Source organism: Ochotona princeps, chromosome 19 (genome assembly GCF_030435755.1).
Source record: "Ochotona princeps isolate mOchPri1 chromosome 19, mOchPri1.hap1, whole genome shotgun sequence".
Taxonomy (NCBI): domain Eukaryota; kingdom Metazoa; phylum Chordata; class Mammalia; order Lagomorpha; family Ochotonidae; genus Ochotona; species Ochotona princeps.
This window is the reverse complement of record NC_080850.1, coordinates 30,119,575-30,142,429: the sequence shown is the minus strand read 5'-3', so window position 1 is coordinate 30,142,429 and position 22,855 is coordinate 30,119,575. Positions and strand designations below refer to the sequence as shown.

The 22,855-nt window shown below is 47.4% G+C and overlaps 2 protein-coding genes across 6 annotated transcripts in view; both read left to right on the top strand.

The window, feature by feature from the left end:
• LOC101522188 (protocadherin gamma-C3) overlaps window positions 1-22,855 on the top strand; it is a 179,420-nt gene that overhangs the window by 20,671 nt on the left and 135,894 nt on the right. Inside the window, exon 2 of one of the 5 annotated variants that reach the window (XM_058677443.1) lies at window positions 1,367-1,602. The exons of 2 other annotated variants lie outside the window; for them this stretch is intronic. In XM_058677443.1, coding sequence (XP_058533426.1) covers window positions 1,367-1,602 — 236 coding nt within the window. Of the gene's footprint in view, window positions 1-1,366; window positions 1,603-3,969; window positions 6,396-15,859; window positions 18,934-22,855 lie in introns of those variants that run through there. 2 more of the 5 variants (XM_058677445.1, XM_058677451.1) reach the window with 2 other exon arrangements.
• On the top strand, window positions 8,191-16,496 carry LOC131482690 (protocadherin gamma-A5-like). The gene is made up of 4 exons (XM_058677871.1): window positions 8,191-10,962; window positions 14,180-14,440; window positions 14,523-14,912; window positions 16,419-16,496. Exons 1-4 carry the CDS (start codon window positions 8,533-8,535, stop codon window positions 16,494-16,496), a joined length of 3,159 nt encoding a protein of 1,052 aa, XP_058533854.1. The 5' UTR covers window positions 8,191-8,532.

Sequence of the window (22,855 nt, the reverse complement as noted above, 5' to 3'; positions counted from 1 at the left end):
AACGGAGAAGTGGCTTATTCTTTCCGGAAAGTGAGGGACAAGATATCCCAGCTATTCCAGCTGGATTCTGTGAGTGGGGAGCTAAAGGTCCTGGGTAAGCTAGATTATGAGGAATCTGGATTCTATGATATCGATGTTGAAGCCCACGATGGACCAGGTCTCCGAACCAGAACCAAACTCCTGGTGACAGTCCTGGATGTGAACGACAATGTTCCCGAAGTGACAATGACCTCTCTCACCAGTTCAATCCAGGAAGCTTCTCCCCCCGGGACTGTGATTGCACTGTTCAATGTGCATGACAGTGACTCTGGAGAGAATGGCCTTGTCACGTGTTCAGTCCCTGAGAGTCTGCCCTTTATGCTTGAAAAGGCTTATGGAAACTATCACCGGCTGCTGACACAGAGGGCGCTGGACAGGGAGGAGGTCTCAGAGTACAACATCACTGTGACTGCAACTGACCAGGGGACCCCGCCCTTGTCTACAGAAACTCACATCACACTGCAAGTGGTGGACATCAATGACAATGCGCCAGCCTTCCCTCGCACTTCCTACTCTGCCTACATTCCTGAGAACAACCCCAGAGGAGCCTCCATCTTAGGCATGACTGCCCAGGACCCCGACAGTGGAGACAATGCCCAAGTGACTTACTCCCTGGCTGAGGACACCGTGCAGGGTGTACCGCTGTCCTCCTACGTGTCCATCAACTCCAACACTGGTGTCCTGTATGCACTGCGCTCCTTCGACTATGAGCAGTTCCGAGACCTGCAGCTCTGGGTGACAGCCAGTGACAGTGGGGACCCACCACTCAGCAGCAATGCCTCCCTCACCCTCTTTGTGCTGGACCAGAATGACAATGTCCCTGAGATCCTCTACCCCACCATCCCCACCGATGGATCCACAGGTGTGGAGCTGGCACCCCGCTCCGCAGAACCTGGCTACCTGGTAACCAAGGTGGTGGCAGTGGACAGGGACTCTGGCCAGAACGCCTGGCTGTCCTACCGGCTGCTCAAGGCCAGTGAGCCAGGGCTGTTCTCTGTGGGGCTGCACACGGGCGAGGTGCGCACAGCGCGGGCCCTGCTGGACAGAGATGCACTCAAGCAGAGCCTGGTGGTGGCTGTCCAGGACCACGGGCAGCCGCCTCTCTCGGCCACTGTCACGCTCACAGTGGCCGTGGCCGACAGCATCCCTGCAGTGCTGGCTGACCTGGGCAGCCTCAAGCCTTCAGTGGAAGCTGATGAGGCAGACCTCACTCTGTACCTGGTGGTGGCAGTGGCCACAGTGTCGTGTGTCTTCCTGGCCTTTGTGATTGTTCTGGTGGCACTCAGGCTGAGGCGCTGGCACAAGTCACGATTGCTCCAGGCATCAGGAGGTGGGCTGTCAGGCATGGCTGCATCGCACTTGGTGGGCGTGGACGGGGTGCATGCTTTCCTACAGACCTATTCTCATGAGGTGTCCCTGACGGCGGACTCGCGGAGGAGCCACCTCATCTTCCCTCAGCCCAACTATGCAGACACGCTGCTCAGCCAGGAGAGCTGTGGGAAAAGCGAGCCTCTCCTGGTAGCTCAGGATTTACTGGAAACCAAAGGGGATTCCATTCTTCCGGTGAGTCTGAGTTATGATTGATCTTAATACACCAAATAATGTTAGGATAATGTGTGTCTCTATCGTGTGTGATATTTAATGTCATAAGTATATTCACCTCTCTGTCAATGTTTTATTTCTTTAAATGGCTTATTCACTGATTTTAATCGTGATACATAACATAAGATTTATTAAGTACAAGTGTTTTTTCATGTATTATTTTATTCTTTTCTTAATTGTAGCTTAGCCATGATATCTGATTTTTTTCTGTACACATTTATATTATGTTTAATTTTCTGTTGTAGCTACTTAGGCATCTGCATCTTTAAATATCACTTTTGTTTGTGTATTTTGAAGCATATGTTGCACTAGCAATATTGAGAACAACTGTTATGTTTGTATTTCTTCTCTTCCTAGAAATATTTTTGATTTTGAATTGAGTATTTCTAGTAATTCCTGCTTTTACATCATAGCATCTTTTGCTTGAAGTTTACTTTTCTTTACTTGACAGTGTGTCTTCTCACATAGTTTGAAAAAATGGCAGCTTATGTATTCTTGAAATGTGTGACTTTATTGTTGAAAGAGAATTAACAGTCTGGGTCTTGCTAGGATTTCTTTCTGTTCTGTGAGTGTATATAAGAGATTAGATGTGGTTCTGTGATTACTGAAAATATCATCCATTCCCTTTTATCTCACTAGTATAGAAGTCGGTTGTAGGAGTATTTTTATAATTTCTAAATCACTTATCATAGCATCACTTTTGAAACTCATTATGGCTTCCAAGTAAAAAACATTCTGGGGTTTATCCAATTTTCATTATTTGGGTCTCTTACAAAGGTTGAGTTTCTTGCATTGTGGACTGATACTGATGCCTCTTCGTAAGCTGATCTCATCATTGTCTTGCTAAATCACTCTCAGATAACAGAGTGAGGGAGATGTGCACTCGTTTAGCTCTGTGAATTAATTCAAAAATTGTAAATGTTTACAGTTGTACAAGTCAACATATTTTGTTCACTGGCAGTTTTAGCAATTCTTTGTAGAATGTGACTCCACAGAAGCATAACGAGGAGCAGTTTAGATTCTGGCACTTAGCCGATGGCAGTTAAGATGCCTGTGTCCTGCATCCGGGTGCTCGCATTCACCGCCCAGGCCTACCCCTGATTCTAGCTGTCTGCCAGTGCCTGTCCTAGGGGTTAGTAGTGATGGCTAAAGGGTTGGAGCTTCTGCCACTCTTGTGCAAGATGTGGGTGACGTCCCTGACACCTAGCTTGACCAGGCCAAGCCCTGGCCTTTGTGGGCATTTGGGAAGTAACCCAACACATGGAAATGTTTTTCTCTTTCTCTCTCCCTCTCCCTCTTTTCCTGCGTCCTTGTCTCTGTCTCCTAAATAAGTTTTGAAAAAGAATTCTCATGCCTACACAGTTTTGTGTTCATCGAAGTTGTGGAACAAAACATAAAACAGAATATGATGTACATTTAACTGGCTTAAGGAAAGAAGAAATAACCAGTGAATACTGAGAAATAACTCATGTCTAAGGAGAAATACCTTTAAATACTGAAGCCCTAAAAATACTTTCCATGTACTCAGAGTCTGAAGCAGATGCTGACATGCCAGAATCCGAGTAGGACATGTCTTAAAGGCCCACTAGAGCAGAAGGTGATCTGTAAACTAATACAAAATGTAAAATTTGTTGTTGCTTAATGGATCTTTAATTTCTTTTATAAATAATGATCTAATCAAAGTAATTATTATGGTGATGTGTACATGACATAATATTACATAGCTGTAGAAAATAAATGGGAATTCTCTTAAATAAATGGGAATTGGCATGAAGAAATCTCGAAGATATAACAGATTTGTAAGTGCACCATATGTCATATTGCCCGCCTACTTTTGAATAAAGAAAGGAGGGAAGATATTATTTTTGAAAGTCCACATCACTATTCAAATTGTAGTTCTGGAAGGATTACCCAAGAAACATAGCACTCACTTGAAAGCAGGGGTGAGAAGGAGAAAGTTTATTGCATGCATCCCCTGAATTTGGAGGTTGCGAATCTTTTAAATGTTTTACAACAAATAGATACTCTCTACAACGCAAAAAAGAAAAAGGTTCTGGGCTAGCTTTTACAATATATGGGTGCAGTTTCCAGAAGAAAACTCTGGGTGTCGCTATAAGGCAAATGAAGAAAGATGTTACCGGAGACGCGTTTGGGAGCTTCTTGCAGGGAGAAACTTCCTGCTTAAAGCAGCCCGCAGAGAAGGCTCAAAAGGATTCAGATACAGAAAATAAGAGCAGAAAAAGTATCTCAGCCCCAGATTCTGCCATCCTTGAAGGACTCGTTCCTCCTGGCGGCAAAGGAGCAGAGCAGCGCCTGGAAGAGAGGGAGAGAGAATGAAGCTGAGCGCAGGACCGCGCCTTTCCGCGCCATTGCTGCAGGTACTGTCGCCCTTTTTGCTCTGTCTGTTCCGCGGGGCTCTCGCGGACCAAATTCGTTATTCAGTCCCTGAGGAGCTGGCTAAGAACTCGGTGGTAGGAAACCTCGCCAAGGATCTGGGACTCAGCCCCCGGGACTTAGCAGCCCGGAAGCTGCGGGTGAGCTCAGAGAAAGACTATTTCACTGTGAGCCCGGAGAGCGGGGACTTACTGGTGGGAGACAGGATAGACCGAGAGCAGATCTGCGGGAAGCAGCCTCTGTGCGTCCTAGATTTCGATGCTGTTGCTGAAAACCCGCTAAGTATTTTCCACATAGCGGTGACAGTGCTGGATATAAATGACAACACCCCGCTCTTCAAGCAGACTCATGTGGATTTAAAAATTGGAGAATCCACCAAACCAGGTGCCGCATTTCCGCTCGACCCAACCCTGGATTCAGATGCAGGTACAAACTCGCTGCAAAGCTACCACCTGAATGACAACGAGTACTTTGATCTCGCGGACAGGCCGACTCTGGATGGGCAGAAATACCTGGAGTTGATTCTAAAACGTCCTCTCGATCGAGAAGAACAGCTTTTCCATCGCCTGGTCCTCACGGCTATGGATGGTGGGGACCCGCCCCAGAGCGGCACCACCCAGATCCAAATCCAGGTCACCGATGCCAATGACAACGCCCCAGTGTTCAGCCAGGACGTGTATACCGTCACACTGCGCGAGGATGTGCCCACCGGCTTCTCCGTGCTCCGAGTGGTGGCCACCGACCAGGACGAGGGCAGCAACGCCGACATCACGTACTCTTTCCGTAATGCGGACGAGCGAGTGGAGCTCTTCTTTAGTTTAGACCAAATCACGGGGGAAATCAAGACAAAGGGCGACCTGGATTACGAAATTGCACAGAGCTACACCCTGAATATAGAGGCGAAAGACCCAGGAGATTTAGCCGCCCATTGCAGGGTACAAGTAGAAATTCAAGATGTAAACGACTGTGCACCTGAAGTCATTGTGACTTCTGTGTTCACTCCCCTGCCCGAAGATTCGCCACCAGGGACGGTGATCGCCTTGATCAAAACCAGAGACAGAGATTCTGGAGACAATGGGAAAGTCTACTGTCACGTTCCAGAGGCTCCCGAGTTCTTACTGAAATCTTCCTCCAAGAACTACTACAAGCTCATGACAGACAAGGTCCTAGACCGCGAGCAGACCCCAGAGTACAATGTCACCATCACGGCCACTGACAGAGGCAAGCCACCACTCTCCTCCAGTGTCAGCGTCACAGTGAACATCGCTGACGTTAACGACAACGCGCCTGTCTTCCAGCAGCCCTCCTACGTGGTCCACGTGGCAGAGAACAATCCCCCAGGAGCCTCCATCGCACAGGTCAGCGCCTCCGACCCGGATCTGGGCTCCAATGGGCAGGTCACCTACTCCATCGTGGCCAGCGACCTGGAGGCACAAACGCTGGCGTCCTACGTGTCAGTGAGCGCACACAGTGGCGTGCTGTTCGCGCAGCGCGCCCTGGACCACGAGCAGCTGCGCGCCTTCCACCTCACGCTGCAGGCCCGCGACCAGGGCTCGCCCGCACTCAGCGCCAACGTGAGCGTGCGCGTGCTGGTGGGCGACCGCAACGACAACGCGCCGCGCGTGCTGTACCCGGCGCTGGCGCCCGACGGCTCGGCGCTCTTCGACACGGTGCCGCGCGCCGCCGAGCCCGGCTACCTGGTCACCAAGGTGGTGGCGGTGGACGCCGACTCTGGCCACAACGCCTGGCTGTCGTACCACGTGCTGCAGGCCAGCGAGCCCGGGCTCTTCAGCCTGGGGCTGCGCACGGGCGAGGTGCGCACAGCGCGCGCCCTGGGCGACAGGGACGCGGCCCGCCAGCGCCTGCTGGTGGCTGTGCGCGATGGCGGGCAGCCGCCGCTGTCTGCCACGGCCACGCTGCACCTGGTCTTCGCGGACAGCCTGCAGGAGGTGCCGCCGGACCTGAGCGAGCACGCGGCGCCCCCGGACCCTCAGGGCGAGCTGCAGTTTTACCTGGTGCTGGCCTTGGCCGCCATCTCCGTGCTCTTCCTGCTCACGGTGATCCTGGCCATCGCGCTGCGCCTGCGCCGCTCCTCCAGCTCCGCAATGGGAGGTTGCTTCCAGCCTGGGCTTAGCTCCACCTCGAGACCTGGAGTTCTTCCCAGCTACACTGAGGGCACTCTACCCTATGCCTACAATCTATGCGTTGCCTCACAATCGGCCAAAACAGAATTTAATTTTCTCACGGTGGCCCCAGAAACGGCTCCCCCTCAGGATCTTCTGTGTGGTGATGCTGGTTGTGTACCAAATGCGAATCAGGAAGATGCTGGAGTCGCATCTGCGTCAGACACCATATTAAATGTGAGTTTTGGTTTAGTTCATTTCACCCCAAATTTCACTGTTTGTTAGCACATCGTGTAACTGGAGTGGTAGGTTCCAGTCGGGTTTGAGCAATGTTCTGCCTTAATTATCTTATTCTCATCTAACCAACTCTTCAGGGTAGGCTTCCGACCAGAAGAGTGATATTTGTAGCTGTAAGCCTTCACCCCCTGAAGTATTTCTTTTTGTTCCTCATCTTTATATTTCTTCCTTTTTACTATTAGGGGATATCTATGTTATTCCTTCCACGTACAAGACATTTCGTACTCAAATTTTATTTCTAGTTTCTCCTTTAAAAATATACCTTTTACAAATTTGTTTCTTCAAAAGGCTGAGTTACAGAGAGAAGGGAGGAGCAGATGGAGTAAGAGAGAGCTCTCCGGTCTGTTGGTTCACCCTTCACATGGATGCAACCAGGAGGGCTGGTCCATGTGTGGGTGGTAGGAGGCCCAAGTAAGTACCTGCTTCCTGTCCCACTGCTTTCCCTGGTGCGTTAGCTTGAAACTGGATCTGCAGTTGTGGGACTGGAACTTGAATCAGTGTTCCCAAGGGGTGCCATGGGTTGTCAGCCATCACGGGGAGCTACTTAACCCTCTGTGTCACAGCACTAGCCCCCTTCTATTTCCTATTAACCTCATAAAAGTTCCAAGTTAAAAGTCCTCATTTTGCTGGTTTATGGAAGGAAAGGTAGAGTTCCGCCCAAGTCATGGCTCGTTCTCCACAGAACTTGGCAAAGATATAGTCTTACTGACTTGAAGACCCACATGCTAAGTACTGTGTAGGCTAAATGATCAGGGCATCCCAAATCTGTTTTTAAAGGCTGGGTGATGTTTGAGGTCCGGTGTGTCTGCCATGGCCAGCGATTAGAACAAAGGTGGGGAATTGATGTGGTTGTGCTTATAAACAAACTGCTCTGAAGAGAAAAATGCATCTTTGAGGAAACATTTTGCAACCTGTGCTCACCTTTTCTGCCAAATATCAATTAAATCTTTGGTCTTGAGTTTTTGAATGTTAGATACAAAATATCTACACTTAAACTTGTGCTAAAATTTTTCCTATAATGGCATCATTAGGTTAAAAAAAAATGCTTCTCTCACTTCGCGGCCTCCTTCAGGTCCTCTTTCATCTGTTCCGTTAAGAGGGTCTTCTGTTCTGATATCATTCAAAGGTGGTAACATCAGTGTCTGTCCCAACACAAAAGTGCCCCCCACTCCTTCTTGCTGATGAGTATGCCAGGCGTGCATTTCTGTACTGATGATGGTCTGAAGGCCTGGTCAGCATCACTGTATCTGTGGCCTGTCACTGTACACTATCTGACTCCAAATATTTGGGGACATGGGTAAGACATATGGAAGTAATGTAATTCAGGGAGGAGATAGTGCCATTGCTGTATTCATAGACGGAAAATCTGGAAAACTTTCTCAAAGGCTTCAGAAGAAGCAAAAGCCCTTAACCGTTTTGTGCATGACACATAATAGAATTTACACAATGATCCTTTTTTTTTTTCTTTTGGCAAAGAAACATTTGAGAACCTAGTGTTCTTCAGTACCGATGGGCATGTTTTCATACATATATCCTGGGGGGAGGAGTTGAACACTTGAGGGATGCAAAGATAAGAATCTCAACATCTCAACTAAAAGAACTCAATATATAGAAGGTAAGTAAAGGACGTAGGTTTGATGATACATTAATTACAACTTTTCTAAGGAAGTAAAATAATATATTATACTGATTTCAAGCATGTGTGGCACCCTTACGTTATTTCAAAATTAAGGCATGAAAATTATAAGCAAAATCACTACAGCACTGTAAAGATATGGCAAAATTATTGGAAATTAATCTGGAATTAAACTTCAAGGAAATGAGAAACAGAATTGGTGTAGTAATTGATTAAGACTCTGGGCGTCGCTGTTCACCAAGATGGGAGAGAAGCTGTAAGGGAAGCCGCCGAACTCTGCCTTTTCGTATGGAACACGGATAAGATAAACTCCTGGGGAGAGCCACGCATCTGTGCCCCCACTCCCACCTTGGCCAGGGGATATGTTCCTCTTGGTATTAGAAAAACAGGGAAATAGCAGACTGAGCCAAGAGTGAAAGAAAATTGGACGCAGGGAAGGCAATGGCGGAGCCACGGAAGCCCTGGAGCTGCAGAGAGCTGCCACTGCTTGTCGTGCTGCTGGGGACATTGTGCGCTCAGGGAGCCGGGCAGATCCGTTACTCAGTCCCCGAAGAGCTGGAGAAAGGCGCCTTGGTGGGCGACATCGCCAAGGACCTGGGGCTGGAGCCGCGGGAGCTGGTGGAGCGCGGAGTCCGCATCGTCTCCCGAGGTAGGGCGCAGCTGTTCGCTCTGAACGCGCGCAGCGGCAGCTTGGTCACGGCGGGCAGGATAGACCGCGAGGAGCTCTGTGCCCAGAGCCTGCGGTGCGTGGTGAGCTTCAACGTCTTGGTGGAGAATAAAATGAAAATTTATGGAGTGGAGGTAGAAATAATGGATATCAATGATAACTTCCCGCGATTCCGGGATGAGGAATTAAAAGTAAAAATCAATGAAAATGCTGCTGTGGGGACGCGGTTGGTGCTTCCCTTTGCGCGGGATGCGGATGTGGGTGTGAACTCGCTCCACAGTTACCAGCTCAGCTCCAATCTGCACTTCTCTCTGGATGTGAAAAGCGGAAAGGATGGGCAGAAATACCCGGAGCTGGTGCTGGAACAGCCCCTGGACCGCGAGAAAGAAGCTGCTTACAACCTCCTGCTTACTGCCTTGGATGGCGGAGAGCCCACACTCTCTAGCACCGCGCAAATCCACGTGGAGATCCTCGACGCAAACGACAACGCGCCGCTGTTCGCTCGATCTGAGTACAGAGTGAGTGTGCCGGAAAATGTCCCCGTGGGCACTCAGCTCCTCACGCTGACCGCTACGGACCCAGACGAAGGGATAAACGGAAAACTAACCTACTCTTTCCGCAATGAGGAAGACAAAATTGCAGAGACTTTCCAGCTTGATCCCAACACGGGGGAAATCTCGACGGTGCAGCCCCTGGATTATGAAAAAACCAGCTTCTACCGCATGGAAGTGGTAGCCCAGGATGGAGGCGCCCTCCTGGCCAGCGCTACCCTGTTGGTCACAGTCCAAGACGTGAATGACAATGTCCCCGAAGTGATCCTCACCTCTCTAACCAGTTCTGTGGCTGAGGACTGCCTTCCTGGGACACTGATTGCACTGTTCAGTGTGCATGATGCTGATTCTGCAGAGAATGGTGAAATTGAATGCTCTGTCCCCAGCAATCTGCCTTTTAAACTGGAAAAGTCCATTGATAATTACTATCACCTGCTAACCACAAGAGCCCTGGACAGGGAAGAGATTTCAGATTACAATATCACAGTAACCGTCAAGGACCATGGAACTCCTGCCCTGTCTACAGAAAATCACATCTTCCTGAAAGTCCGTGATGTGAATGACAATCCACCCACTTTCACTCATGCCTCCTACTACACCTCCCTCCTAGAAAACAACCCCAGGGGTGTCTCCATCTTCTCCGTGACAGCTCATGACCCCGACAGTGGTGACAATGCTCAGGTCACTTACTCCCTGGCTGAATATACATTTCAGGGAGCACCTCTGTCCTCCTACATCTCCATCAACACTGACACTGGTGTCCTGTATGCACTGCGCTCCTTCGACTATGAGCAGTTCCGAGACCTGCAGCTCTGGGTGACAGCCAGTGACAGTGGGGAACCACCACTCAGCAGCAATGCCTCGTTCACCCTCTCTGTGCTGGACCAGAATGACAATGCCCCTGAGATCCTCTACCCCACCATCCCCACCGATGGATCCACAGGTGTGGAGCTGGCACCCCGCTCCGCAGAACCTGGCTACCTGGTAACCAAGGTGGTGGCAGTGGACAGGGACTCTGGCCAGAACGCCTGGCTGTCCTACCGGCTGCTCAAGGCCAGTGAGCCAGGGCTGTTCTCTGTGGGGCTGCACACGGGCGAGGTGCGCACAGCGCGGGCCCTGCTGGACAGAGATGCACTCAAACAGAGCCTGGTGGTGGCCGTCCAGGACCACGGGCAGCCGCCTCTCTCGGCCACTGTCACACTCACAGTGGCCGTGGCCGACAGCATCCCCGCAGTGCTGGCTGACCTGGGCAGCCTCAAGCCTTCAGTGGAAGCTGATGAGGCAGACCTCACTCTGTACCTGGTGGTGGCAGTGGCTACAGTGTCGTGTGTCTTCCTGGCCTTTGTGATTGTGCTGCTGGCGCTCAGGCTGAGGCGCTGGCACCACTCCCGCCTCCTGCAAGCCTCAAGAGGAAGATTGTCAGGCATGCCAGCCTCACACTTTGTGGGAGTGGACACCTTCCTGCAGACCTATTCTCATGAGATCTCTCTTACCTCGGACTCCCGGAAAAGCCATTTGATCTTCCCACAGCCCAACTATGCAGACATGCTCATTAGCGAAGACAGTTGTGAGAAACAAGAGCCTCTCCTGGTGTCTGATAAGATAAACCCAAGCAAGGAGGAGCCTGGAGCCATTCAGGTCAGTTTTCTTGCAGTGTGTTTCTATTTGCTCTATTAGCAAATAAGTATAAGTTTCTATTAGTATAAGTTTCTATTTGCTCTATTAGCTGGATTTTATTTGCTTTGTCTTCAAATTCTATTTTAACTTAGTGTCTTCTTTATTCAGTTGTGGGTATTTTATAAAATTTAGCTGTTAACAGTGGACACCAGTGAAAAGTTACTTCAAAGAAAAGTGGCAGGCATAAACATTTTGTCTCAAGATTTTGCATCCTTTGGAACTGTTCTTCTGCTCATGAAATAGTGGTTTTGTTAGTTCAACTTGTTCAGTATGTTGTTTTCTTTCAAATATTTGCCTCAAGAGCATTGTGAGTTGAATGTGCTTTGGGAAACACATTGTTTAGGAATAATATTTTAGTATATGTACGTTTTCACACAGTGATAATGTACAGTATTTGGATAAATTAGCAGGAAATTCTGAAACTTCTACACAGTGAATATCAGAAAGGTAGGCCAAATGTCTATTGATGATAATGGCTGTGACATTCTAAAATCTGAAAAGTTTGGGCTTAACCACTTAATGATTAGATATGTGTATTTGTTGAGCAAACAAATCAATGAGAAGGAATGATAGAATTTGTGTTTTATTCTGTGACATAAAGACTTCAAACAGACTCTGCTACATTCAGTTTACATTAATAATATAGACCTGGCACCTTCTTGTTACTGGTAGCTCATCATTCATCATAATCATTATCTCTGGACTGACGGCTTTTCTGCTTTTTTTTTTTTTAACAAAAATCTAAGATGTATATTTGACAAGTCAGCTTGGGGGGGAGTAGGCATTGTGACACAGTGGGTTAACCTACTGCTTGGAATGCAGGCATTCCATATCAGAGAGCTGGCTGGAGCTCTTCTGGTTTCAATCCACCTTCCTGCTAATGTGCCCAAGTAATGGTCCAAGTCTGTAGGTTCCTGCTAGCCACATGGAAGACCTAGATGGAGTACCTGACTCCTGGTTTAGCCTTATCCAACCCTAGGTGTTGATTTGGGAACGTGAACCAGCAGATGGAAGGGGTGTGTGTGTCCTTCTTTTTCTCTGTCACTCTGCCTTCCAAATAAATCAATGAATCATCTAAAACAAGAAAGACCAAAAGGATAGGAAAGATGTATTGAGTTTTATGTCCTCCTTTTTAAAAAGAAAGGAAAATCAGTTCAACTTAAGAATTGCTTAAAGTGTAAAATTTCATTTCTGAGAGATGTAATCATTTTAATAGACCTTTCTTAATGAAATATTGATCTGTGAGTATCAAATTCCAGGAACATGTGTTTGTGTGATGGAAAAAATACCCAGTTCATTTTCTACATCTATTTCGCTGAAAATGACTTGTATGCATGTCTTTTTCAAATATGGTTTAGCCTTTCAAGTTTCTTGGTTTTCACCACCTTGAGTACTAGCTGCAAATTATGAATGAGGGGAAATGGTAATGCAATATTGTGAATGAGATGTTAAGCTGTATAACTCAGTCAGATGGAAGGGTTTTGATATATCTGGTAACTGTTGGCTACCTGATATTTGTTGTTTGCGCATTTACTTCAAGGACATTAGAATATGTAAGCAATTCTGAACTCAACACAAAATGTACAGATTCGGTCAATGGCGAATGTACCCCATGATTAACAAGAGCATCTATTTGATAGATGTTGACACTGTCCACTCCTGCATGAAAACTCTCCCATTACTTATTAAAGAAAGGAATATCAGTTTTGGTATATATCCTGAGTGAACTTCTTCAAACAAAAGAAAAATATCATTTAAAGCTCTACATATGGCCAATAGGCTTTACATGATAAAGTCCAATCCTCATACACTCATTATATTACTATTTTTACCATGTAGTTTAGTGTTGTATGTACTTATATAGCTTGCTCATGGAAATCACTTGCATGGGAATTTTCTGGAACAATTTGTATGTGCTATAAACACATCAATGGGAACCTACTGAGAATCCCAGATACAATGAGCAGTGTAAGATACTCAGTGGTTTGCATCGCGAGGTGAGTTCATATCGCCGCATACCTGCCAAGCTTGGGATTAACAACAGTATGTCGCAGAAGCTAAAGATAGCTTCTTGGAAAATATTCTGACCTGGAAATGAAGTTAAAACATTCAGGAAAGTTTCAGAAGCAAGGAAACAGACTGCATATTAACCAAGGAAGAGTGCCAATAACAAGAGGTTGGGATGATCAGTTACTCACCTGAATATCAAGGAAAAATAGGCAACATTGGCTACATTGCTTAGAACATAGGAGACATCAAAGAGTGCATGGGAGATGCATGTTACCTTTTAAATCCATGTTTGCATCAGCCTTTTGTAGTCCCCTTGTACACTTATAGAAACTGTGCTTGACCCCCTTAAACCCAAATATCTATCTCACCTTGTTAATCTAATTACAAAGAAACAGTCAAGTTTCGAACAATTCTTTAGTTTAAGAATTTTGATATTATACCTGCACCAACAACACTAGCATTTGTATCCTTTTATATACATTGTTTGGTCGTCATTTTTATTAAGTTAAGCAGGAAATACGTTGTTATGATCACTTTATGAATTTAGGAACTGAAAGCACAATTGCAATAAACAACTTGAAAAGGTTTATCTCTGCTCTCTGACGAGTCAAAGACGCTAGATTTGGACGGATACAGTTCAAGTTCAAGGAAATGAAAAACCAGACTGAAGAAACAATGAGTACTTAAAATATTAAAACTTCTTGTAAAATGAAAGAATGAATATCAATATTCGTATATGGGAGAATTGCCTCCTCACCCTGTCTTTCGGAGCTGGTTTGTCACCTGTGCCTCGGTGCGGGGTGGCGAGGTTGGCTAGTGCTGGACGGAGAGTCCGCCCGAGGCTGGCGGCGCAGGAAGAGAAGTGCACTCTCGCCCGCTGCCTGCCACAGAGATACACATCGGAGACTCCCACCCCAAGAAAAAGCCAGAACTCTCTCGTAACCCCCCTCCCCCCAAGAACTCTTGGGATCACCTCCTCGGAATCAGGAGCAAAGGCTCTCAGGCCCGCCGGGGTCCGGCGTTGGGGGCGCCCTTTCTCTTCCTGCTGCCTTTGTTCTGCGCCTCTCGCCCGGGGCAGCTCCACTACGCCATACCGGAGAAGCTGGCCCGGGGTTCGCTGGTGGGGAACCTCGCGGGGCATCTGGGGCCAGCGGTGCTCGATCTGCTCGCTCGGAATCTCTAGGTTGGTGGGGAGAGGAAATTCTTCAGTGTGAGCCCAGGGAACGGGAACTTGGTTGTGGGCGACCGCATAGACCGAGAGCAGATCTGTGGCCAGAAGGCAACGTGCTTCGTGGAATTCGAGGTGGTGGCCGTGAAACCATTAACCTTCTTCCACGTCACCGTGCTGATCCAGTACCTCAACCACATGCCCATCTTCAGCGACAACAGCACCAAACTGGAAATTAGCGAGCTTGCACCGGCTGGAACCACCTTCGCTGCTGGAGTCGGCACACGACTTGGAGGTAGAAGTCAACCCGCTGAGGCAATACCACCTCAGCGCTGATCCACACTTCTCCCTGGTGCAGAAGGAGCCAGACGGCAGCAGTTACCCAGAGCTGGTGCAGATGGTGCCCCTGGACAGGGAGCAGCAGGCTCGCCACCTCCTGGTCCTCACAGCCATGGACTGCGGTACACTACCCAGGAGTTACACAACCCCGGTCCAGGTCATTGTGGCTGACGCCCACGATAACTCGCCAAACTTCACCTTGGACGTGTACTCAGCAAGCGTCCGGGAGAACCTCCCTGCCAACTCGGCGGTGCTGCCTAGAGTCATGGCCACGGACACGGATGAGGGCGGCAATGCCAAGATCACCTACCCCTTCATCAATGTTGGCGAGGCAGCCAGACAGTTGTTCAGGTTGGGTAGTAAGACAAGGGAGCGCAGCATGGGTGCAGAGATGGACTTTGAGGAGAGAGTAAGCTACACATTGGGAGTGGAAGCGAGGGACGGCAGAGGGCACAGTGCATACTGTAAAATACAAATAAAGATTCTGGACAAAAATGATAAATGCCCAGGGATAACCCTGGCATCCGGAGTCCCAGCATCTCCCAGAGGATGCTGAGCCAGGAACAGCGATGGTGCTAATCAAAATGCATGATCCATACTCTGGCTTGCATGGGGAAGTCCTTTGCCAACTCAAAGGGAGGCTACCATTTAAAATAATTCAAGATACGAAAAACACATACAAGCTGGTGACAGATGGAGTTCTGGACTGAGAGCAAACCCCAGAGTACAATGTCACCATCATGGCCACTGACATGGGGCAACCTTCCACTCTCCTCCAGTGTTAGCATCATTGCTTCCTGGGTGGAAGACCCAGATTGAGTGCCTGGTTCTGGCCTAGGCCAATCCTAACTATTATGCACATTCAAGGAGTAAAGCAGTATATGAAAGATTTTTTTTAAAGATTATTTATTTTTGTTGCAAAGTCAGATTTACAGAGAGTAAGATATTCCATCCACTGGTTCACTCCAGACACAAGGGCTGAAGCTGAGCTGATCCAAAGCCAGGAACCTCTTCCAGGTCTCCCACGCGGGTGCAGAGTCCCAAGACTTTGGGCTGCCCTCTTCTGCTTTCTCAGGCCACAAGCTGGGAGCTGGAAGGGAAGTGGAGCAGCCAGGATATGAACTGGCGCCCATATGGGATCCTGGCGCATGCAAGGCAAGGACTTTAGCTACTAGCTAAGCTACTGTACCAGGTCCTATGGAAGATCTCTTTCTTGCTTCCCCACCCCACCCCTTCTGTGTGTGTGTGTGTGTGTGTGTGTGTGTGTGTGTGAGTGTGAGAGAGAGAGAGAGAGAGAGAGAGAGAGAGAGAGAGAGATGGATATGGGGGGATGCCTTTCAAATCAATAGAATTAAAAACTTAGAAAGTATATATAGGTTTTTCCCACATCAAGGCTGTTCTTAATCTGTATGCTGATTAAAAACAGATAATAATCTCCAGAAATACTCACTGTCATGGCTGGCTCTGTGCTGGCTTAACTCAAAGCTGTTTGTTGTTTTTGTGCTCTTAGTGAAAATCAGTGAAGGGTGGATGACCATGGAATAATCTGATCATTTGTGATCTACCCCCCCTCCAAAAAAGTAATAATCCTGTTTTCCATGATCCTTGGAGATTATTTTCAAAAATGTATGGCAAATCCCAGATATAGAATTATTTGACATTCCTTAGATTCTTTCAGACTCTTCACTGTTTTGGAGAGAAAATTTACTTTTTAAGGCTTGTTAGCCCTGCTGTTTTGTCAGAAGTAAAAGCCTGTTTCACAAACTGGTGCAGTACCACAATCGGACTCTAAGCGTCGCTGTTCACTAACTCGGACAAAAGAAGCCCAGGGAACTCGCGTTTCTGCATTCAGCCAGCAAAGCCGATCTGCCACCTACGTCGGGAGGATGTTTGGTCTTGAAACTCTTTGCATCAGGTCTTTGCTGATTTAAGGACCCTTATATTAATGCTGAGGAGAGTAAACGGCGTGTGGAACTGCCCTTCTTACTCCTAATCGCAGGAAAATCCCTCAGAAGGCACCAATGGCGACTGCGCGGGGGCGCCAGCCCCGCAGAGAGCTGCTCCTGCTCTTCACACTGCTGCAAATCCTGTGGGGAGCCGGTGCGGGACAGATCCGCTACTCCATTCCTGAGGAGCTGGAGAAGGGCTCCCTGGTGGGCGACATCTCCCAGGACCTGGGGCTGGAGCCGCGGGAGCTGGTGGAGCGTGGAGTTCGCATCATCTCCAGAGGTAGGGCGCAGCTGTTCGCTCTGAACGCGCGCAGCGGCGGCTTGGTCACTGCGGGCAGGATAGACCGTGAGGAGCTCTGTGCCCAGAGCGCGCAGTGTCTGGTGGGCTTGAACGTCTTGGTGGAGGAGAAAATGAAGCTTTATTCGGTGGAGGTGGAGATAGCAGACATTAATGACAACGCCCCCCGATTCTCAAGGGAGGAATTTGAAGTAAAAATTCTCGAAAACGCAGCCCCATCCTCTCACTTTCCGCTCATGGAGGTCTATGACCCCGATGTGGGAATGAACTCTCTCCAGGGCTTCAGGCTCAGCGAGAACAGCCACTTCTCGGTGGCCGTGCAAAGCGAAGTCCAGGGGCGCGAGTACCCGGAGCTGGTGCTGGAGCGCGCCCTGGACCGCGAGGTGGAAGCCGCTCACCGCCTGGTCCTCACCGCTGTGGACGGTGGGGACCCTGCCCGCTCGGGTGTGGCTCGAATTCTGGTCACGGTCCTGGATGCGAACGACAACGCTCCCGTGTTCACTCAGCCCGTGTATCGAGTGAGTGTCCCTGAGGATCTGCCCGTGGGTTCACTGGTGCTGCCCGTAAACGCCACCGACCAAGATGAGGGTGCGCATGCCCAAGTCACCTACTCCTTCGTGAAAATCCCAGAAGAGATCTCGCGGATTTTCTGCTTGGACATCGTGACAGGAGAAATTTCTACCTCCGCAGAGCTAGACTACGAGGTCTCGAGTTCCTACGAGCTAGAGGTGGAAGCCCGGGATCGTCCCGGGCTTAGAGGCCGAGCCAAAGTCTTCATCACCGTCTTGGATGTGAACGATAATGCCCCGGAAGTAATGCTCACATCCGGAACCCGAACTGTCGCCGAGAGCGCGCCCGTGGGGACGGTGATCGGGCTTTTCCAAGTCTACGACCGAGACTCGGGAGTGAACGGACTCGTGGCATGTTCCATCCCCACGAATCTCCCGTTTGAATTGGAAAAAACAGTAGACAACTATTACCGACTCGTGACGACCGCGGCTCTGGACCGGGAGCGGGTGTCCTTGTACAACGTCACCGTGACAGCAACAGACAGAGGAACGCCTCCACTGTCCACGCAGACGCTCATCTCCCTACAGGTGGCCGACACCAACGACAACCCGCCTGCCTTCCCCCTCTCCTCCTATGCTATCTATGTCCCTGAGAACAACCCCAGAGGAGCCTCCATCTTCTCCGTGACAGCAATGGACCCTGACAGTGACCACAACGCCCAAGTCACCTACTCCCTGGCTGAAGACACCGTCCAAGGGGTACCGCTGTCCTCCTATGTGTCCATCAACTCGGACACTGGTGTCCTGTATGCACTGCGCTCCTTCGACTATGAGCAGTTCCGAGACCTGCAGCTCTGGGTGACAGCCAGTGACAGTGGGGACCCACCACTCAGCAGCAATGCCTCCCTCACCCTCTCTGTGCTGGATCAGAATGACAATGCCCCTGAGATCCTCTACCCCACCATCCCCACCGATGGATCCACAGGTGTGGAGCTGGCACCCCGCTCCGCAGAACCTGGCTACCTGGTAACCAAGGTGGTGGCAGTGGACAGGGACTCTGGCCAGAACGCCTGGCTGTCCTACCGGCTGCTCAAGGCCAGTGAGCCAGGGCTGTTCTCTGTGGGGCTGCACACGGGCGAGGTGCGCACAGCGCGGGCCCTGCTGGACAGAGATGCACTCAAACAGAGCCTGGTGGTGGCTGTCCAGGACCACGGGCAGCCGCCTCTCTCGGCCACTGTCATGCTCACAGTGGCCGTGGCCGACAGCATCCCTGCAGTGCTGGCTGACCTGGGCAGCCTCAAGCCTTCAGTGGAAGCTGATGAGGCAGACCTCACTCTGTACCTGGTGGTGGCAGTGGCCACAGTGTCATGTGTCTTCCTGGCCTTTGTGATTGTGCTGCTGGCACTCAGGCTGAGGCGCTGGCACAAGTCGCGATTGCTCCAGGCATCAGGAGGTTTGCCAGCTTCACACTTGGTGGGCGTGGACGGGGTGCGTGCTTTCCTGCAGACCTATTCTCATGAGGTGTCCCTGACGGCCGACTCGCGGAGGAGCCACCTCATCTTCCCTCAGCCCAACTATGCAGACACGCTGCTCAGCCAGGAGAGCTGTGGGAAAAGCGAGCCTCTTTTAATACAGGCAGATTCAGGTTTTTGTAAAGAAGACTCCTCTTTTCAGGTGAGATTAATGTTTTTATTGGCTTTTCTAAAAGTTTGTTTTTGTTTTGTTTTGCTTTTTTTGCTTCAGTTCCTTGTGTTTTGCAGTAAATCATGCAAATCTGGTATTTTTCTTTTGTATTGGTGGATTTCTTTTAGATGTTGATTGTATGATATTTCACAAAGCATCTTAATGCACATCCTGTATTTTCTTTACTTTTCTCTTTTTACAAGAGACTTATTTATTTGAAGAGCAGAGAGAATGGAAGTGTTGTGTGTTGTGTGACAGGGGCAGAGAGGGCCATCTTCCATCTGCTGATTCACTCCACAATGGGCCACAATGCACTAGCAGAAGCCAGGAGCCCAGAATTCCCTCTGGGTCTCTAGTGGGTGACAGCAGCCCATACATTTGGGTAATCCTCCACTGCCACCCGCTGGGTGCATTAGCAGGAAGCTGAATTACAAGTGGAGAAGTCAGTCCTTCCATTTGTATTCAGAGATAAGATTCCATCATTGCAAGCAACAGATTATCCCACTGGGCCAAGCCTCTTTGTGCCTTGGATTTCATACATCTCATGTTTTCCCAGTCTTGAGACATTTGTACAAGCCTCTTCTTGTAAAGTCAGGAAAACAAAACCTCAATTACAGCTTCTGTTAAATCTGATCAAGAGCTTAATCTTTTCTTCAATATTACTGAATAATTGATCGTTTTCTGAGCATTGGAGACTTATGACAGATATTACTACTTAGGAATCAATAGCTTGCTTATTTATTTACTATTTATTTACTTAATTACAAAAGCACTCACTGAGTCTATCCCCAAACGTTCCCAACAGCTAGGGCTAAACCAGCCTAAAGGCAGCAACTAAGGACTCCATTCAGGCCTTCCATGTAGGTGCAGGGACTCACGCACTTAATCTATCCCCAGCTGCCTCCGAGGCTGCATTAGTTGGAAGCTGTATTAGAAGTGGAAGCAGGACTGAATCCCAGGCCATGTAACTTGGGATGATAGTGACTGTGTCCCAAACAGTAGTTCTACCTATTGAGCCACATCACCTGCCCCCCTCAAAGGTTTTCTATTTCAAAGAGAATAATCCTTTCTGCCAAGAGACAAGAATACTCAATGTTTAGTTTCAAGGACCTGAATAATATTCCTAGAACTGTCCTTCATATGGATTAGTCACAATCTCTGATTTTGAATTTAAACCTAAAAGTATTTAAATACAAAAATTACCTAGGGCTGGTTTTTGGTGTAACAGTTGAGACGCTACTCAGGATGCTAATTCCTGCCTTCAACCTGGTTCAGCCCCAACTGCTGTGTTTAGGAAGTGAACCAGGAAGCTCTCTTTATCTATCTGCCTTTCAAATATATAAAAATAAACTCACCTACCCCACACCAATTCTGAGATGATAAAGTAACTTTATGGAAGTTATTTTAAACTTCAAAGCAGTATAATGACCAAATATTTATAATTAGCATTATAATTATTTCATTCTTAAATACATAAAACTCTTGATGCTGTGTCTTACTATAATCTCTCACATACATTTTATGCTTAATAATATTTAGAAATGAAAATGAAGTATAACATATTCTCAGTAGTTCCCACCTCTAAGAGTTATAGAGATGATTTGAATGATATAATCAAGAATGAGCAACAGAATTCTGTTAAAATTTGAAATAATTTATCCCTTTTACAGGGTTAAATTTTTTATTTATTTAAGAGGTACTGGGACAGAGAGAGAACTCTCTCATTTGCTTACTCCCCAAAAGCCCACAAAGCTAGGAACAAGCCAGGCTGAACCTGGAAGCCAGCTATTCTATCAGTTCTCCTACATGGATAGCAAGAGCCGTACTACTTGAGCCATTGCTACCTCCCAGATCTTCATTAGCAGGAAGCCGGAGCCTGAAACAGAGCCAGGACTCAAGCCCAGGCATTCGGCTGTGGGGTACTGGAGTCTCAGGTTGTAACCACCAGACCACAGACCTGCCCTCAATGCAGCATTTTTTAACCTAGATAAAATGAGGTTTTTGTCACAGAAGATCCTTATTAAAATAGTAAAGGAGAAGGGATTATCACTTTTATAATAGAGTTATTTACCAGAGAGAGAGAGAGATCTTCTATCTGGTGGCTTGCTCCCCCAGGGACCAGGAATTCTAATCTGCTATGTAGGTAGCAGGGACTCAAGTTCTTGAGCCATCATCTGCTGCTTTTCAGGCTCCTTAGTGGAGAGCTGGGTCTGAAGTGGAGCAGCCAGGATTTGAAGTTATGCTACAACATGAGAGATGGGCCCCTCAAGCAGTGATTTAGCCTGATGTGCCACAATATCTACCCCAGGATTATTATTTAGAAGAATGATAGATTTCAGTAATTATGTTCCAGTGGTATGAATTAAGTTATGCTTTGGCTGAGTGGAAAAGAGTGAATTTTTAGTTAATCATTGTTGAGGAGGATTGCCTTTCATCTTCTAGTGTTCACTCCCCAAGCCTGAAACTTTTTTCCCAAGCCTGAAACTTAACCCAGGCATCCCACAGGGGTGGCAGGAACCCAATTACTTGAGCCATCCTTGATACTTCCCAATATCTACATGAGCAGGAACCTGGCGTCTAAAGCTTGAGCTGGGACTTGAACCCAGACACTCCCATGCAATAATCAGGCATCTTTATTGATAGACTAATTGGCTGTTTCAGAAAGGAACAACTTTTTTTAATTGTCAAAATTGTCCTACAAAGTGGTTTCTAAGGAGATAGGAGAGCCTGTTATTGGCACTCTTACAAAGTTCAAGGCCCTAAAATTAATGGAATGCAGGGGTTATATGATTTGATGAGTTTTTAAAATTACAGTCACAATTTCATAATCCTGAGCTTGAGATCATGATTTGATAGTAGATGAAGTATATAGGCACTAATTCGTTTACATTTGGTATGCACATGAAAAAAAGTAATTCGGATGATATCTTGGAGATGAATGATCAGCTTTTTGTAGTCTGTCAGTCTTCATAAAGATAACATTGATGTCTTTAAAATAAGAGTAATACTTCTCTTTTTTCTATTTTAATACATTGACTGTTCAAACGTATACTTGATTGGCCGTGTTCATATACCCTTGGTATCTCCAGTGTAAATTACTTGAAATTGTGATTTAAAGCCAAACTGATAAGTTCTTAAAGTCCCAGGAGAAACCTCAGTTTCTCAGACGCCATAGCTGGGGTTATAAGCTTAGACTTGGTAGCTTCGATACAGAATGTATCAGAAGTAGCTTTGCCAAACCAGACTTGGTTAGCAAGTTCTTCTCAAATTTGGACTGAACAACTTCTTTGGGGTCTTGCTCCAGGTTTTCTCACTGAGTCTTCATCTCTCTTTGCTGATCTTTCCAGTATCTGACTTGGATTTTTTTTTTCATTCTTGGGTAACAATGCAAAATTTAGAGAGCAGTAATGACCACTGCAACAACTCTATTTCATTTTCTTCTGAATCAACCTTGTGATAGTTGTACTTCAGCATTTGTTGTAGAGTGTTTGTTTCAATTTAAAAACATTTATGATCAAAAGATTCTATTCACTTGCATATTCAAATCTGATTCGTTTGGATATATATGATATAATTCTTCAATGGTTTTGTAAGAATTTACAATTTTAAACAACTTGAATCTTTGATATTAGATATGTAAGATAGTTTCATATAAACATGATTATTTGTTTCATAAACCTGAATGGTATGAATGCTTTTTTACTATATTACCAACCTTAAGCTGTTAAAGCTACACCTTGAACATTCATTGTCGTAGGCAATACTCAGTAACACTCATGGACAGTGAGTTAGTTTATTTTCTTCTCTTTTCTGATTTATCTGTGACCGTTTCTTTTAAACAAAACATTTTATGAATGGAAAAAACTATCAGATTCTACTGTCACAAAAATAGCTCATTCATCTGGATGGACTT